General features: G+C 45.9%; 1 protein-coding gene across 5 annotated transcripts in view; it reads right to left on the bottom strand.

Annotated features, from left to right (window-relative positions):
- The window catches only part of HPS5 (HPS5 biogenesis of lysosomal organelles complex 2 subunit 2), an 89,782-nt gene that overhangs the window by 38,350 nt on the left and 35,062 nt on the right, over positions 1 to 16,370 (bottom strand). For 3 of the 5 annotated variants that reach the window (XM_056130940.1, XM_056130924.1, XM_056130932.1), the window contains exons 18-23: positions 16,087 to 16,242; positions 14,841 to 14,960; positions 12,837 to 12,950; positions 12,006 to 12,112; positions 9,568 to 9,838; positions 5,701 to 6,430 (exon numbers count right to left, since the gene is read on the bottom strand). In XM_056130940.1, coding sequence (XP_055986915.1) covers positions 6,370 to 6,430; positions 9,568 to 9,838; positions 12,006 to 12,112; positions 12,837 to 12,950; positions 14,841 to 14,960; positions 16,087 to 16,242 — 829 coding nt within the window. In that variant the 3' untranslated portion in view covers positions 5,701 to 6,369. Of the gene's footprint in view, positions 1 to 5,700; positions 6,431 to 9,567; positions 9,839 to 12,005; positions 12,113 to 12,836; positions 12,951 to 14,840; positions 14,961 to 16,086; positions 16,243 to 16,370 lie in introns of those variants that run through there. The other 2 variants (XM_056130957.1, XM_056130950.1) reach the window with 2 other exon arrangements.

Genomic DNA, 16,370 nt, shown 5'->3' with positions numbered 1-16,370 from the left:
AGGGACAGACACAGAAAGACTGCACTCATCTGGGGAATATAAAGTAACAGAATGGGAGATGAACACCCAAGAATAGTTGAGATAAGTACCAGAAGGTCTGCTCCATGGCTTGGAAGCCAGCAGCACATGCTGGGGGAAAAGGCAGCTCAGATAGAGAAAGGAACACCAAATAAATGGGTGTTTGGAGGACTCGCTTGGGATGCAAGAGGTGTGCTGAAAGTAGACTATAGACTGAACACGATGGCCACTTGATACCTCTGTTGCAAACCACAACACCCTAAAGTAAAGAGAGAGCAAAAGGGAATGCCCTTCCACAGAGGTGGGACAGGGTGGGAGGGAACGGGAAGGGTGGGAGAGCTACTAGGATCATTGGTGGTAGAGAATGGAGGAGGGATGGGTACTTGACCATTGTATAACTGAAACCCAAGAAGGAAAGTGTATAAGTTTACAATTGTACCTCATGGTGTTTCACTAATTAAAAAAAAGGAAAAAAAGAGCACATTATGATATGATTCACTGTCACTGTCACTTTCCTCCAACTGTTCATCGATTTGCTTGAGCAGGCTCAGTAACGTCTCCATTATGACACTTGTTACTGTGTTTGGCATATAAAATACATCACAGTTAGCTAGCCAGGCTTTGCTTTGAGGGTGAGATACTCTTGGTAGCTTGCTGGGCTCTCTGAGAGGGGCAGAGGAACCAAATCTGGGTCGGCCTCATGCAAGGCAAACGCCCTACCCGCTGTGCAATAGCTCCAGCCCATGATATGATTAGTATTGCAGTTTTGCCCCCTCCCCTCTAACCAACTTTTCTATCAGCATTATGGGCAGTCACACTACACAAGCAATTCAGTTATATAAGCCACACCTATCAGTCATCCACTTAAGGGCCACCTAAAATCCCACATCATGTGATGCAACCACCTAATCCATCTTAACATTAGAATATAAACCATTACTGCTTGAGCATAATAGAGCCAACTACAATTCCTTTCTTTGGAGGGGGTAGGGTGAGAGAGACACACCTAGTTGTATTCAGGGTTTATTCCTGCCTTTGTGCTCAGGGATCCTTCTCTTTGATGGGGGTGCTTAGGGATCACATGGGTACAGGGTTCGAACAAGATCAGCTTTGTGCAAGGCAAATGCCCAACTCACTGTACTATTGGGTTCCTCAATAATAGTTCCTGTGACTGACGCCCTCCTATTTTCACCAGATGTGGTGGTTGATCTTTCTGAATTTTATGGACAAGGGGGTACACAAAGTTCTGTCTCTAATTCTGATTCATTGCTCATAGCTACCCAGAGAGTTCTCTCCCTCAGCTCCCTCTCCTGCCATCTTGGTCCCACTTCCTCTTCGATTCCATTTTGTTTGTTTTGGGGCCCACCCACCAGAGCTCAGGAGTTACCTTTTTACTCTGCACCCAGGAATTATTCCTGGCAGTGCTGAGGGAACATTTAGAATGCTGGGAGTTGAACCTGAGTTGGCCATGTGCAAGGCAAACACAGTACTTACCAGACTATCTCTCTGGCCCTTGGATTTCATTTCTGACCCCTGCCAAATACACAGCAGGGATCATCCTACAAAAATAGACTTCAAGCATTAAAGCTGGAGTCTCTGTCCTCCCAACTCCCACATTTCCAGCAGCCTAGGTGTCCCCCTCCAGGTGCTCCATTATGCCCCATGACCTCAGGTTCCCATTTCAGCCAGGCTGAACCTGACAGCACAGCTGGACTCCGGCCCAGGTCACAAGCAAACAGCAAACATCCCTATTTGCCAGGACCATAACCTGAGGATGAAGAAACCTCTGATGTCTGGGAAGTTTTCCTGTGCAGTTTTCCAGAATGATGGCTTGCAGGGACTTTCCCGGGCTCCACACCTGACCTTTCTTTTCTCCCCAGGATCCCTGTAGGAAAGGAGCGGTGGCAGAGCAGTAGATCTCCAGAGCCAGAGGGGCCAGCAGCTTCACTGGAAATAAGGCAGGGCCTGCTCCTGAAAGTGATCTATGTAACTCAGTTTACTCAGTTCCCTCTTTCTGAATTAGATTGCAATTTCCTTAAAACAAACAAACAAAAATTTTCCTCCTCTGGGCCAAACAGACAGCACAGGGGTTAAGGTGCTCGCATTGCAGGCACCATCTCTAGTTCCATGTCCAGCACCACATGGTCCCCCTGAGCACTGCCAGAAGCAATTCACAAACCCTTTCAGTGTGGCATCACCAACCACCACTAGGACTCACAGACCCTTGAGTACACTCAAGGGCTGGAGCTGCTGCCTTAGCATGTGTAGTAAGATGTACCAGGTGTATGAAGAGCTTTATAGCAGAGAGAAAATTCACATCACTAAGGTTTTTGTTGTTTTGTTTTGGCTACACCCAATGTTGCTCAGAATTTTTTTCTCCTGGTTCTGCACTCAGGGATCATACCTGGCAGTGCTCAGGGGTCTATATGGGATGCCAGGAATGGAACCCAGGTTGGTTGAGTGCAAAGCAAGTGCCCTACCTGTTGTACTGTATTACTCTTACCCCTTACTGAGGTTTTTTTTTTTTTTTTTGCCTTTTTGGATCACACCTGGTGATATTCCAGGGTTATTCCTGACTTTGCACTCAGAAATTACTCCTGGCGATGTTCAGGGGACCATATGGGATACCAGGGACTGAACCCAGCTTGGCCCCATGCAAAGCAAATGCCTTACCCATGGTGCTATGGCTCCACTTCCCCTCACCACATACTGAGTTCTTTGAGAGAAAGCACAACCTTTATTCCAAGCAAAAAGTCCTTGTCCCAGCCAGTCGGGTCTTTTCTACTCCTGCCAAGAGCAGACATGAATATAGGTCCAGAATAGTATACAATTTTCCTCAGGACATTGCATGAAGCATGATCAAAGCTGTCCAAAGGCTGTCCATTCCTTTTATTTGTTGACTCATCTGACAGTGTTCAGGGCTTACTCCTGGAGGAAATTGGGAGACCATAAAGGATGTCACGCATGGAACACTGCATGAAAGGTCAGCTGCATGCAAGGCAAATGCCCTACTCACTGTACTATCTCTCTGACCCCGTTCCTTCTTTCTTTTCCCCTTTCCTTCTCTTTTTTTCTTTCCCAATAGGTCTATTCAAAGGAAGCTTCCCAGTAGGGTTTGCTGACGCTGACTAGAGACAATAGTATCTAGTTTCAGGTTAACCTGTCCTGGTCTAGTGTGGCTCCTGCCCTTGTAACTGAGTACAGATGATAACTATTAACACACACCAAGCACACACTAGGAATCAGCACTTGCACTGTAACTCGGGCTAACTGGCCAGAGAAAGAAACAGGTCCCAGGAGCTTTCCTCAGCACTATAAGAATTTGCCAACTATTGGCATGAGCCAGTAAGACAGTTACCTACTTGAACTTGAGAATTTCTTGGCAAGTCAGATCTATTCCCCCACGAGAAGCTGGGAAACTGAGGCTCAGAGCAGCATGCTTTTTACTCAGGAACTAACAGCCGCCAGCCGTGGGCAGAGAAGAGAACGACGCAGATGTGCATGAGGATAAAGGCCTTGCCAGGTGGCTGTCTCGTCAGGGATTACTCCTGGCTCTGCACGCAGGAATCATTCCTGGTGGGAGTTGGGGGACCATATGGAATGCCAGGGATCTAACTCTGTGTGCAAGACAAACGTCCTATCTGTTGACTATCTGGCTCCTGGCTCTCCTTTTGGGATTACCTATAATGCTTGGGTTACATTTTGTTGTTTAATGAAATGGTGTTTGTTATTGGAAAAATAGCTGTATTTCTCAAAAGTGGTATTTAGGGGCCAGGGAGGCAGCTCAAAAGGCTGGAGGGCCTGCCCAGTCGATCTCTGTTACCCCCATGGCCCCTAAACCTCACCAGCTGCCGCCCTGGAGGCTCTCATCTCTGCTGTACACACTGGAGTCACCTGGAGAGCAGGAAAGCAACTGACCTGCACGCTACCTCCAGAGTCTGGGGGCGACTGACCTAGGTATGACCTGGGGACTTTCAGCGTCTCTCCAGATGATGACCACATGCAGCCAAGGCTGAGAACAGGCATCAAAGCCCAATGCTTGCTTCCTCGGGCCTTCCCCACTGTTAGAGCAGTTGTTTAGGGGCCATTTGTCCCTAAAACTCAGAGGCACTCAATGGGGTGTCTTCATGTAACAAGAATACTTTTATCTCAGGGTTTCAGGGGAGACTGTGTTGAAACCTTTCTCAGTCCTGCCTTGCGTGGCTCCTCTTCTAACCCCAGTCCCCATCTCTCCTGGCAGTCACAGCACTACAGGACCAAGACTCAGTGTCGCAGGGACATCCAGCAATGTCTGCAGTTTTGCTGGTCGCTGAGGGGTATGTTGCTTCCTCTAGTGGTTAAAAACAGGGGTGCTCTGAGCATCTCAGGACGGCCCTGAACTATGGCTTCTCGGTGGTCCTAAAGTTGAGAAGCACTGGCACTGAGAAATCCTGTCCAATCACGAAAACTCTTGTTTCCTGTAAACACAGGACACGGGGCTGTCACGGCTTTGCAGGTTCGCCCCATCTCTTTCTCCTCTGCAAGTTTCCTAACTCTCTGGGGTTAGGAAAAGGTAAAACAAGACTGAGGTTTGTAGTTTGAATGGTGTGCCCACCTCTACCTGGGAGAAGTTCCCTCTTGCATTCTGTCGGGCCTGAGGGGGCCTAAGTCGGGTTTTAGGAACACTTTTATGCTGATAAACACCCAGGCCCCTGAGCAGGCAGCTCGGGGTGGGAGAGACTGCTAGAGTGGTGGTAGAGTCCATGGACCTCTAGCCTCCTTGATCTGTTACCACCTGAACACCCACCCTTCCCAGGATGACACTGAACCTTTCTGTGTAACATAGATTCATTCTATGTTCCTCAATGCTCACTCCACTCTCTCTCTTGAACATGAAAACTTCTCCTGAGTACTTTATATCCATACTCACTCTTCTTCCTTCACAAGGAAATTATGTATTTTGTGTGTGTGTGTGTGTGTGCCATGGGGTAGCACACATGGCAGTTTCACCTTAGATTTTACGCTTATTGTTAATATAACCTTCCATGTAGATGCACAGGAACTAAACAAATAGCAACCTAGTGCATACAATGTAAAACATACATGTACTATTAACAATTTTACATTTATTGTTAATGTAGCATGTCATGTAAATGTACAGGATCTGAAGAAATAGAAACCTAGTACATAGTTCTTTGGTTTATTTTTTGGCCAAAGCTTCTGGAGGTGCTCATGGGACCATATGTGACTCCAGGGATCAAATGCAGACCTCTCTGCTGGGTATAAGGAAAATGCACTACCCGCTGTACTGTCACTCCAGCCCCTCAATCCAGTACAAGGTTTAAGTCAGTCAGTAATTTTCAGCCCCAGGTCCACTGGTATAGAAAGCTGCAGATCATTGGTCTGCCTTTTACCTAGGTTCTAACTTCAGAGACTGGGATGCAAACAGGTGCCAGTCCATAGGTATAAGAAGCTTAAAGAGGGGCCGGAGTGATAGCATAGTGGGTAGGGTGTTTGCCTTGTACGAGGCTGACCCAGGTTTGATCTCCGGCTTCCCATATGGTCCCCCCAGAACTGCCAGGAGTAATTCATGAGTGCAGAGGCAGGAGTAACCCCTGAGCATCCTAGGTGTGACCCAAAAAGGCTAAATAAATAAGTAATAAGTAAATAAATAAATAAGCACTGTTGCAGTCTTTAGTAGAATTCAGCTTTCCTTTATTATGGCTTTTAAAAAATAATATTTAAAAAGTGCATGATTCCTTTGGGAGATTTTGTTTAGGAAAGATTAGAGATAAAACATTGGTAGGAATAAGTTAGCTGTACAGAGGTTCAAATTAGAAGAGGAAAAATACCGGGAAAATATTAAACATGAGTTCATAAGAAGCGATCTGACTTAAATCATCTCATTTGAACCTTCACCATTTCACTTGTTTTGTGTGTCAATTCCATGACACCAGGTCCTATCTCAGTAGTTTTGCAACATTCTCACACAACATGTAAAGATCAAGTCCTGTAAATTATATTTTGTCTTCATGAGACCAGGATGAGAAACTTCTGCTCCCTGAATGGTCATTAGAAAATGGAGAGAATTTCCCCACTCCACCAGAAAGGGGCAAGAGATACTGTAGTTGAGAGACAGGCTGCGGCACTATGACTCTTCACATTCTGATTCCACTTCAGCAATGAATTTCCTTCCACAACTCATCTTTGGTTGAGAAATACTGTCAGATGGCATAGGGCTACTCAAAAAGTACTCCCCAGAGGAGGTAGGGTGGTGGTCCCTGCCCTTCAATAACAAAAACATTCAGCAGGTTCAGGAGCAGGGTTCATTTTCTCTCAAAATATAATGATGACTGTTGAATCTTCTTCCACTTAGGCCTGCTGCGACCAGAGAAACCGATCACATTTTTCAAGCATGCTTTGTAATAAGGCTCTGAAATCCCAAAGAAAAGAAAGACACACATTTACTTTTCATTGTTCATCCTTTACAAAAACCTTAACACACAGGGCTGGGAGGACAGCTCAAAGGGCAAGAGTGCATGTCTGGCAAGTTTGACCCCCAGTACCACATGAGGCCCAGGCAAGGCTGGGCTTAGCCCTGGTGGCCCCTGACCACTGCTTGGGAGGCTCTCCTCCCCAAATAAAACCAAACAAACTAAAAGCCTATGAGGAATTTAAAAAACCGACTGATTCTGTGCATTTAAAAAACACAATCAAGGGCGAGATAATATAAAGGGTAGGGTCCTTGCTGTGCGCATGGTCAACCCAGGTTCTATTCCGAGCACCTCATATAGATTCCCCAAGCCCTGCCAGGAATGATCCCCGAGTGCAGGGTCAGGAGTAGGCCTGAGAAAAGCCAGGTGTGGCTGAAAAACTTAAAGAAAGAAAGATGGGGGCAACAGAGGCTGGAGTTTTAATATATCAAGTAAAGTGTTCACCCTGCATGCAGCCAACCTGAGTTTGATCCCATCCCATTTGGTCCCAAAGCACTGACAGGAATAATTCCTGTGTGCAGATCCAGGAATAACCCCTGGGCATCAACAGGTGTGGCAGCAAAGACAAACAAACAAAAAACATAATCAAGAGAGTGAAAAGGCATCCTATGGGAAAGGAATTCTGTCCTACAGAATAGGAGAAAATATCTGCAGATTATATTTGATAAAGGGTTTGTATCCAGGATATATAAAGAACTCGTATGACCCAAAACAAATAAGGGCTCAGAAAGATGGTACAGTGGGTGGGGAGCTTGCCTTGCATGCCGCTGAGCAGGGTTCAATCCCTGGAATCCCTTATCAGTAGAATTGTGTTCTGAGGGGGCTATTTGGAAGAGAAAACTAAAAATTACTGTTTAACGGGTAAAAAGCTTCAGTTTTGTTGAAGGGGAGAGAAGAATGAATTAAGAAGTCTCAGAGGAGAACAGAGGGGAATGCCCTGCCACAGAGGCAGGGTGGGATGGGGGGGGTGGGGGGTAGGAGGGATACTGGGATCCGTGGTGGTGGGAAATGGACACTGGTGGAGGGATGGGTATTTGATCATTGTATAATTGAAACCCAAGCACAAAATATGGAAGTCTACAACTGTACCTCATGGTGAATCACTAATAAAAATTTTAAAAATAAATAAATAAATAAATAAAAAGGCTCAGAGGCTGGAGCGATAGTCCAGCAGGTGGGGCAGCGCTGACCCGGGTTCGATCCTTGGCATCCAATATGGTCCTTGAGCACCTCCAGGAGTAATTCCTGAGTGTACTGGCCCTGAGCACTGCCAGGCATGACCCCTCTCCCCCCCAAAAAAGTTTTAGTTCTTCAAAATGTAAAGGTTTGAAACTGGCTGTGGTTAAGACGGTTGATTTTGCTATCAGCATTTTACCACAGTGGGCTGGAGCAATAGTACATTGAGTAGGGTGTCTGCCTTGTACGCGGCTGACCCGGGTTTGATTCCTCCGCCCCTCTTGGAGAGCCCGGCAAGCTATTGAGAGTATCCTGCCTGCACGGCAGAGCCTGGAAAGCTCTCCGTGGTGTATTCAATATGCCAAAAACAGTAACAAGAAGTCTCACAAAGGAGACGTTACTGGTGCCTGCTCAAGCAGATCGATAAATGTGAGGACAGTGCTACAGTGCTATTGTACCGCAGTAAAATAAAAAAAAGTCTGACTGAGACAATTAGCTATCTGGTAACAGAAGAACAGTCTTTTGTTTTTTCTGGCCACCCCAAGACTGCTCAGTGCTACTATCAGATTAGTGCTTGGCGGACTGTGTAGTGCTAGAGATCAAATCCAGGCCTCCTAGAGGCAAGCATGCATTCTAGCCTGCTGAGCTATCTCTGGCCCTGGTAGCAAGGGCATTCTTTTTTGTGATATTTGCTTTTGGTCACACCCAGTGTTGCTCTGGGTCTATACCTAGCTTGGTACATGTGGATCACTTATACCAGTGCTCTGGGGATGGGGAGAGGGAACCATGAGGTTCCAGGAATCAAACAGGACCTACATACAAAGCATGCACTCATCCTCCAGAGCTGTCTCTGGTCCCCAATAACTTTTTTTTTTTTCAGGGCAGGGGTGGCGAGCACACCCAGAAGTGCTCAGTAGCTACTTCCTGTACTGATCCTCTGATCCTGGCGAGATGCACCCAGTAGTGCTTGGGATCAAACTGAGGTCTGCCATACGAGGTCTGCCATACGTAAGGCAAGCACCTTAGCCCTGTACTGTCTCTCATTCTCCCAGTAACAGTCTTAAAGAGTCAAATCATATCAGATTTTGGTATCACTGTATCTCTGTCATCCCACTGTTCATTGATTTACTCAAGCGGGCACCAGTAATGTCTCCATTCGTCCCAGCCCTGAGATTTTAGCAGCCTCTCCTTACTCGTCTTTCCCAACGCTGCTGTACTGGAGGCTCTTTCAGGGTCAGGGGAATGAGACCCGTTATTGTTACTGTTTTTGTCATATCGAATACGCCACGGGTAGCTTGTTATGCACTCCAAGAGGCATATATATATATATATATATATATATGTATATATGTATATATATATATTTTCCCCTCTATGATTTGCTGCCTACTGTCTGAACTCCATCAAATGGGTAGGGAGTGTCTTACGATGTGTTGTGTGAAAGCAGATGCGCAGTCCAGGAATATGTTCACTCATGAGTGAGGCTCGGCCCGAGTGTGTGGAAAGTGGACTGGAGCATGGCGGCGGTTGGGTAGTGGAGGTCGGCTGTGGGGCTGAATCTAAACAATGTCTTGGTCATGACTGAACTGTTAGCCTCTTCCTTTTCATAACATGACTGTTAGCCTCTTCCTTTTCTTTTTTGATTTTGGGCTGACTCCTGGTTCTGCACCCAGGAATCACTCCTGGAAGTGCTCAGGGGATCATACAGAATGCCGGGACTTGAACCTGGATTGGCTGCGTGCAAGCCAAGAGCCCTACCCACGGAACTAGAGCTCCAGCCCCATATTCTCTTCCTAAGCCCTTTAATCAACAGCCTTGCCATCTCTAAAGATCTGTAAGGTTCTACATTCCCAAGCACTCCGGGACACGGCACTGTAAGCGCATGACAGACAAGTATCACCTCTGCCTTTTCTCAGCAATCCTCAGGATAGCACAGGTTCTGGTAAACTTCTCTGACAGAGCATGGGTCAGACTGCACTCCTGCAGCAGTGAGCAGGCCTGATCCGGGCCCATGGCCTTTGCTAACAGAAGTGCCACATTTTCCACGTTGATGGGAGAAGGCCCATCTCCAAAGATCCCATTCGGTGACTTCTGGGGGGCTGCCGCTGTGCTCTTGCTCTGTACCAGATGCAAAAGCAGCCTCCATTCCTCCACAGTCTCTGGAATCCAACCTACAGAGACAGACAGAAACAACATCTGACTGCTTGAAGCACGCTGCCACAAATGGAGTTTAATCCCCAAACACAAAACTACTGAAGGGCAGAACACCACCCTGCCACAAAGCTGTTTTCTGAACACTGTGGAATAAATCGTACATGATCAGAAGAAGCCACAAAAACAGCTTTAAAATTCTCCCATTTGAAGGGCTGGAGCGATCACAGCAGGTAGGGCATTTGACTTGCATGCAGCTAACCCGGGTTCGATTCCCAGCATCCCATGTGGTCCCCCGAACACCACCAGGAGCAATTCCTGAGTGCATGAGTCAGGAATAATCCCTGTGCATTGCTGGGTGTAACCCAAAACGAAAAAAAAAAAAATCTCCCATTCTATACTGCAATAGGTAATTACTCGGGGAGAGTCATTCTATACTGCAGTAGGTAATTACTCGGGGAGAGGTAATGGATATGTGATGAGGAACCAACAGATCTGGTGACTCCTGCACTCATGTGGAGGACAGAACCTCAAACAGAGAAGCAAATCTGTATTTATAAACTGCATGGAGCTACAAAAGGCAAGATCAAGGGGCTCTAAGGGAGAGTTTTATGGAAAAGCAGAGGAAGATGCTACAGGGAAGTGACATTTTATTTTGGGGCCTTACCTAGCAGTGCTCAGGGTTTGCTCCTGGCTATGTGCTCAGGGGTCACTCCTAGTGTAGGTCAGAGTACCAGGATCAGCCTTGTGCAAAGCAAACGCCCAATCGCTGTAACTATCTCTCCAGACCCTCTCTTGTAATTTTAAAAACAACAGAAACATATCTGAACTCTTCTGGATAGCTTCTCAGAAGTGAATGAATGTCTATAATAACAAAAACAGACCTGAACTCTTCTGGTTCATTTTGGGGAAGTGAATGTATGCATTTAATTCTAGTCTTACAAAACCATCTTCTCGTTTCAATTCTGACACAAAGAGGATCTCAGCAACTACTGCTACAACTGAGCACTGCTCTGCTCCTCCCTTGCCAACAGGGCTGAAAAGGGTGTGGGACATGAAACTGGCTGACAAAGCCTGAGCCCACACTCTTGGCAGCCTTGCACTGAGATGGAAAAACAACACTAGAAGAGTCTGATATCATCTCTGAGCGCAGGACATCCTGACTTCAGATACCAGGGATGTGGCTCAGAGCAGAAGCACTCACCTCAAATGTGTCAGGTCCTGGGTGCAACCCCCAGCGCCCATTTGAAAAAAAAATCATGGGGTTGGAGCAACAGAACAGAGGGTAGGATACTTGCCTTGCATGCACAGACTGGGATTTAATCCCTGGCATCCCAGACGGTCCTCTGAACCCATCAGGAGTGATTCCTGGGTTCAGAGCCAGGAATAACCCATGAACACTGTTGGGTACAGTCCCAAACCAAGACGAAACAAAGAAACAAAATAAAAAATCAGTGTATCCAAGTCCTGAACTGCTAATTATCATTTTATCAGTGCTGAATTGATGAGCATTGAAAATATTTTAAAGAGGGGCTGGAGAGATATTACAGCAGGTAAGACACTTGCTTTGCAAGCAGCCAACCCAGGTTCAACCCCCGGTGTCCTAAATGGTCCAAAGAGCACTGTCAGGAGTAAACTCTAAGCATCATCAGGTGTGACCCAAAAAACAAATACTAAAGCATCTATGTATTTCAGAAGGCTTAGGGAAAACACCATGACATTTCCATCTCACACAAAGATTCTGTCTGCATTGAAGGGTGGCATGATGTAGAGGAGAGGACTTGAGCATGTTTTCAAGTAGCCCTGGGATAAGCTCCAACCTTAAGCAGCCGTGAAACTTTAGGGATACTCATCATCTTTCCTTGGGCCACAATTTTAACTTCTGTAACACGGAAGTAGTAACCATTCAAGCAGTTGATACCTCACTTACCAGCCCTGAGGAAAGTCCCTAACACAGAATAGACTAAATAGTCTAAATTAAAAGCTGTCTGAAGCTGGAGGATTTTATTGCCTCATTATGGTTTGTTATTATACCAAGTAAGTGGTCCAGATAGAAAGAAAGGACTCCATAAATTCGACACCTTGCTAGAATGATACTCAGGATCACCGAAACACCGAATTTCTTGACTGGGACGTCTGGTGTGACTTCTGAATCAGCGCCAGAGTAATCAGCCTGGACTCACGTACCTTTGTCCCCTTCCATCAGGCCCATGTCATTCAGATACACAATGGTGGCAAAGGCCTCTCTTCTTCTCTCCAGCTCCAAACACAGAGTCAGATATCCAGGCCAGAAACTTGGAAGAGACCAAAGTTGGAGAAAAGGGCAAAAGATAATGAATTTATCTGGAGCTTTTTTGGATCGATACAGTAGATAGTGACTATACTGGTATTTAAATTTAAATTAACTAAATGGAAAGAAAAATGAAAAAGTCACTTTCTGGTTTGGGACCAAAACTAGCGATGCTACAAGGAAACCATATACAGTGCTGGGAATCAAATCTACGTCAGCCACCTGCAAGGCAAGCACCTTACCCACTGTATTATCTTGCCGACCCCTCACATCACAGTCCGGTGCTTAATTTGGTGCTTAATTAAATGCTATCTGTATACTTCACAACTGGGGTGAGCAACCTAGCAGATAAAGAAGAGAGGACTATCAAGGGCTAGTCTCTTCTGCACAAAGCAAAATTATCAACAAAATGTGAAAGAAGAGCTGCAGAAATAGCACAGGGATTAAGGTGCTTGCCTGCAGTCGACCTTGGTTCCATCCCTGGCATCACAATTGGTCCCCGAAGAACTACCAGTAGTGATCCCTGAGCACTGCAAGGTGTGGTACGAAAAACAATAAAAAAAGTGTAAGAGAAGTCTCTACAGGATTACTTAAAACAAAAATTACGTCATATAGGAAAGAGAATTCCCGAGTGATAGACCATTTCAGTCCAAGTCCTCAACTGCAAAGTTACAGGAAGAAATGCCTCTAATCATAACTTCGGATTTTGTAAGGAAATTCTCACTTACCCATGAGACCTACAGATATCAGTCATTTTCTCTTTGGTTGCAAAATCTGCAGGAAGTTTAACCAGATGAAGAATTAGCTGACTGTAATTCCAGGAAAACAAATGTGAATAAGGCCTGCAAAAATAAAACACTCTAGGTAAATCATATAGGAAATCAATTCTATAAAACGCTTATAAGTCATCTAATAGAGTTTAATTATATTAGTTCTATTGTTATTATACTTTACAAGTATTATACTTTCCATGCTTTCTTGGGGGTGGGGTGGAGGCGGTCTCCCAAGAACTGCTCGGCGTACTAAGAGCTACTCCCACTGATCCTCCCAGCTCTCAGGAAGAGCTGTCAGGCCCAGAGGAGCCTGGGGTCACCAGGCCACCCTGGAGGTGGTAAGAGATCTCCAGGGTGGCAACTGGTGAAATTTAGGGGCCTTGGGGTAACAAAGATCAACTGGGCAGGCCCTCCAGCATTTTGAGCTATCTCCCTGACCTCTAAATATCACTTAATAATAAGAAATTAAACACAGCTATTTTTCCAATATCAAGCACCATTTCATTAAACAATATCAAGACATAACCCAAGCATTTTAGTTCAGGTAATCCTAAGAGAAAGAGAAGCCAGGGGCCAGACAGTCAACAGATAGAGCATTTGACTTGCACGTGGGGTTCGATCCCTGGCATCCATATGGTCCCAACTCCCACCAGGAATGATTCCTGTGTGCAGAGGCAGGATAACCCCTGAGCACCACCAACTGTGGCCCCAAAGCAAAACAAAACATAAACGGATTATTCCATCACCCATTATTCCATCAGTCACAGTCAGTCATTGTGAACCTTTCACAATCTCCTGTCTAAGGAAGAAATAAGCATTTGAGGGGCCTTTAAAAAGCCTCTCCAGGGAATGGAAGAGAGTGAAGCAGGCAGTGCCTTACGTGTGGGCTGGGCCAACCTGGGTACAATCCCCAGCATCCCGGGTGGTCCTGTGAACAATGACAGGAGTGATTCCTGAGTGTAGAGCCAGGAGTATACCTGGAGCATCTCCAGGTATGGCCTCAAACCCAAAATCAATCAATCAATAAAAAGCCTCTCCCCTGGAGGCCTGAGCAATAGTATAGCAGATAGGGAACTTGACTTGAAGCCAATCCAGGCTTGATTCCATAAAGGTTCCTGAGTAATGCCAAAAGTAATTCCTGCATGCAGAATCAGGAGTTAATCCTGAGCTGTGGCCCTAAAACAAACAAACAAAGGAAAACAACAACTAAATACTGATTTAGTAGACCTAAACAGAACTAGAACTCCCACAGCAATACCGAGAAAGGCACAGACATACTCCACACTGTTCTTCCTCTCCAGAAAAAAAAAGCCTCAGGGAATCAGTTCAATTCTCTGAAAACATGTGCCAAACTTTGACCAAATGTATAATTCTCTAAGAAAAATCATCATATTTGCACAAGGCTGTGGCTCAAAAAAAGTGTTTAGAACCATTTTTCATTTCATTTCATTTCATCATCCTGTTAATCGTCGATTGCCTCGAGCAGGCCCCAGTAACGTCTCTTTCATCCTAGCCCTGAGATTATATTCACGGCTCTTTAGGAGAATGAGACCCATCATTGTTACTGGTATTTGGCATATTTGGTAGGCCACGGGGAGTTTGCCAGACTCTGCCCTGTGGGCAGGCTACATTCGATAGCCTGCAAGTTTGTCCAAGTAGGAATGAGATAATAAGATGTCGCGCGGCCGCGAATGCGGCCGCGCGGTTCCGGGATCTGGATTTTATAGTCTCTGAGTCTTGGCCGCTGATGGGATTACACGGCGCGACATCTTATTATCTCATTCCTACTTAGAACCATTAAAAACAAACAAACAAACAAAAAAACCTCAAACCACACAAAGTCATGTTTTCAATTGCATCATGCCTGAATAGATCAATCTCCTCCATGGCTGTTCCTGAAAATAAAACCCAGAATGCTCTATGGGAAAACGTGTGTTCGAAAGTGGATTGCCTCTATACCTGGGGTTTCCTTCATCATCCATAGTGCTGGTGCTTGGTGGAGCATCATGGGAAACAGCAAGAAGCAGCCAATCCAATCTTAAAGACTCTGGTTGGAGAAGAGACTCAAGGAAGGAAAGCCTAAGAGAACGGAGGGGGAAAATTCACCATTTTGATTCTGAGAAAGAGATAAAAATGCGGAGATGTGAAGACAATGTTTATAAAGACTCAGTACAGTGAATGAATAAAACACGCCACGCCCTTGCAACTACAAGCTCTCCAGGAGTTGGGCTGCAGTGATAGTACAGTGGGCAGGGCACCTACCTTGCATTCAGACCATCTGGGTTCAATCCCTGGCAAATGGAACTTTTTATGTTCCCTCGAGCCTAGAAAAATGACCCCTGAACACAGAGCCAGGAGTGACCCCTGAGCACCATGGGGTTGCTCCCAAAACAAAAGTAAACACAACGTCTAGGTGTACTGCCAAAAATCTAACTGTCTTTTAAACAGTTGAACCTCCAGATAATAAGGAGAACATCAGAGGGGAAAAAGAGAAATAAAAATATGACAAGGGAAGAGTACTCTCCTGAGCACTCTTCTATACATTTGGTCAAAGTTTGGCACATGTTTGCCATGCAGGTGTGAGTCCCAGTGCAGCTCCACAGGCTAAGTGTGATTCCAGGATATCCGCTGCTGCAGACGCTGGGCACCGCCATCAAGTTATATGAACCCCAGCACACCACAGCCTCACAAGTGAAGCACCACATCAAGTACATATGCACATTCCCTCCCCCCCCCCTGCCCCGCCAATCCCAGTCCATCCCTGTCATCATGAAAACCACCACCAAAGGAAGGGGGAGGGGGAAACAGCAAAAGGGTATCAAAGAGGGATTGTCTGCCTGATTGAATAACCAAAGGGCATGGGACCCACCCCACTCAGCACAGCCCCAGCAGCAAAGATGTGTGTGAGTGTGTGTGTGTGTGTGGGGGGGACGGGCAGCTCTGGAAAGTGTGCCAAGTACCATGAATGAACATCCTCCGCTTTCATGGGAGGTCTCTCAATCCTATGACAGCACACAGGAAAAAATGGTTGGTTTATGTAAGAATTTTTTTCTTTTTCCCTTTTGGGTCACACCCGACGGTGCTCAGGGGATCATGTGGGGTGCCAGGGATTGTACTCAGGTCAGCCGCATGCAAGGCAAGTGCCCTGCCTGCTGTATTACCCATCAGGACCCCAGAAACTCTGTGAACATTCTCTCCTTCTTACCGCTGATCTTCAGGCCTTGATTTCACCAGACTGTCTAAATAGGCCAAAAACTGGGCAGGATGATGATGACAAAGCTGCATGATATCCGAGGGCAAAATGGATGGATAAAACTGAATTAAGGATCGAAGGGCAGATTCCCCAAACTTCTCATACAATCTGCATTTAGAACAAAACATGTTTCCAATTTTAGCGAGACAACGTGGTTACACAATTTAAGTACATACCAGAAATAGAATGAAATATACCAAGAAGCTGCCCAGGTAGGGTGCTTGCCTGTATGTGGC

This window comes from Sorex fumeus, unplaced genomic scaffold (genome assembly GCF_029834395.1).
Source record: "Sorex fumeus unplaced genomic scaffold, SorFum_2.1 ptg000007l, whole genome shotgun sequence".
In the NCBI taxonomy this organism is placed as follows: Eukaryota; Metazoa; Chordata; class Mammalia; order Eulipotyphla; family Soricidae; genus Sorex; species Sorex fumeus.
This window is presented reverse-complemented; position numbering and strand designations above follow the sequence as displayed.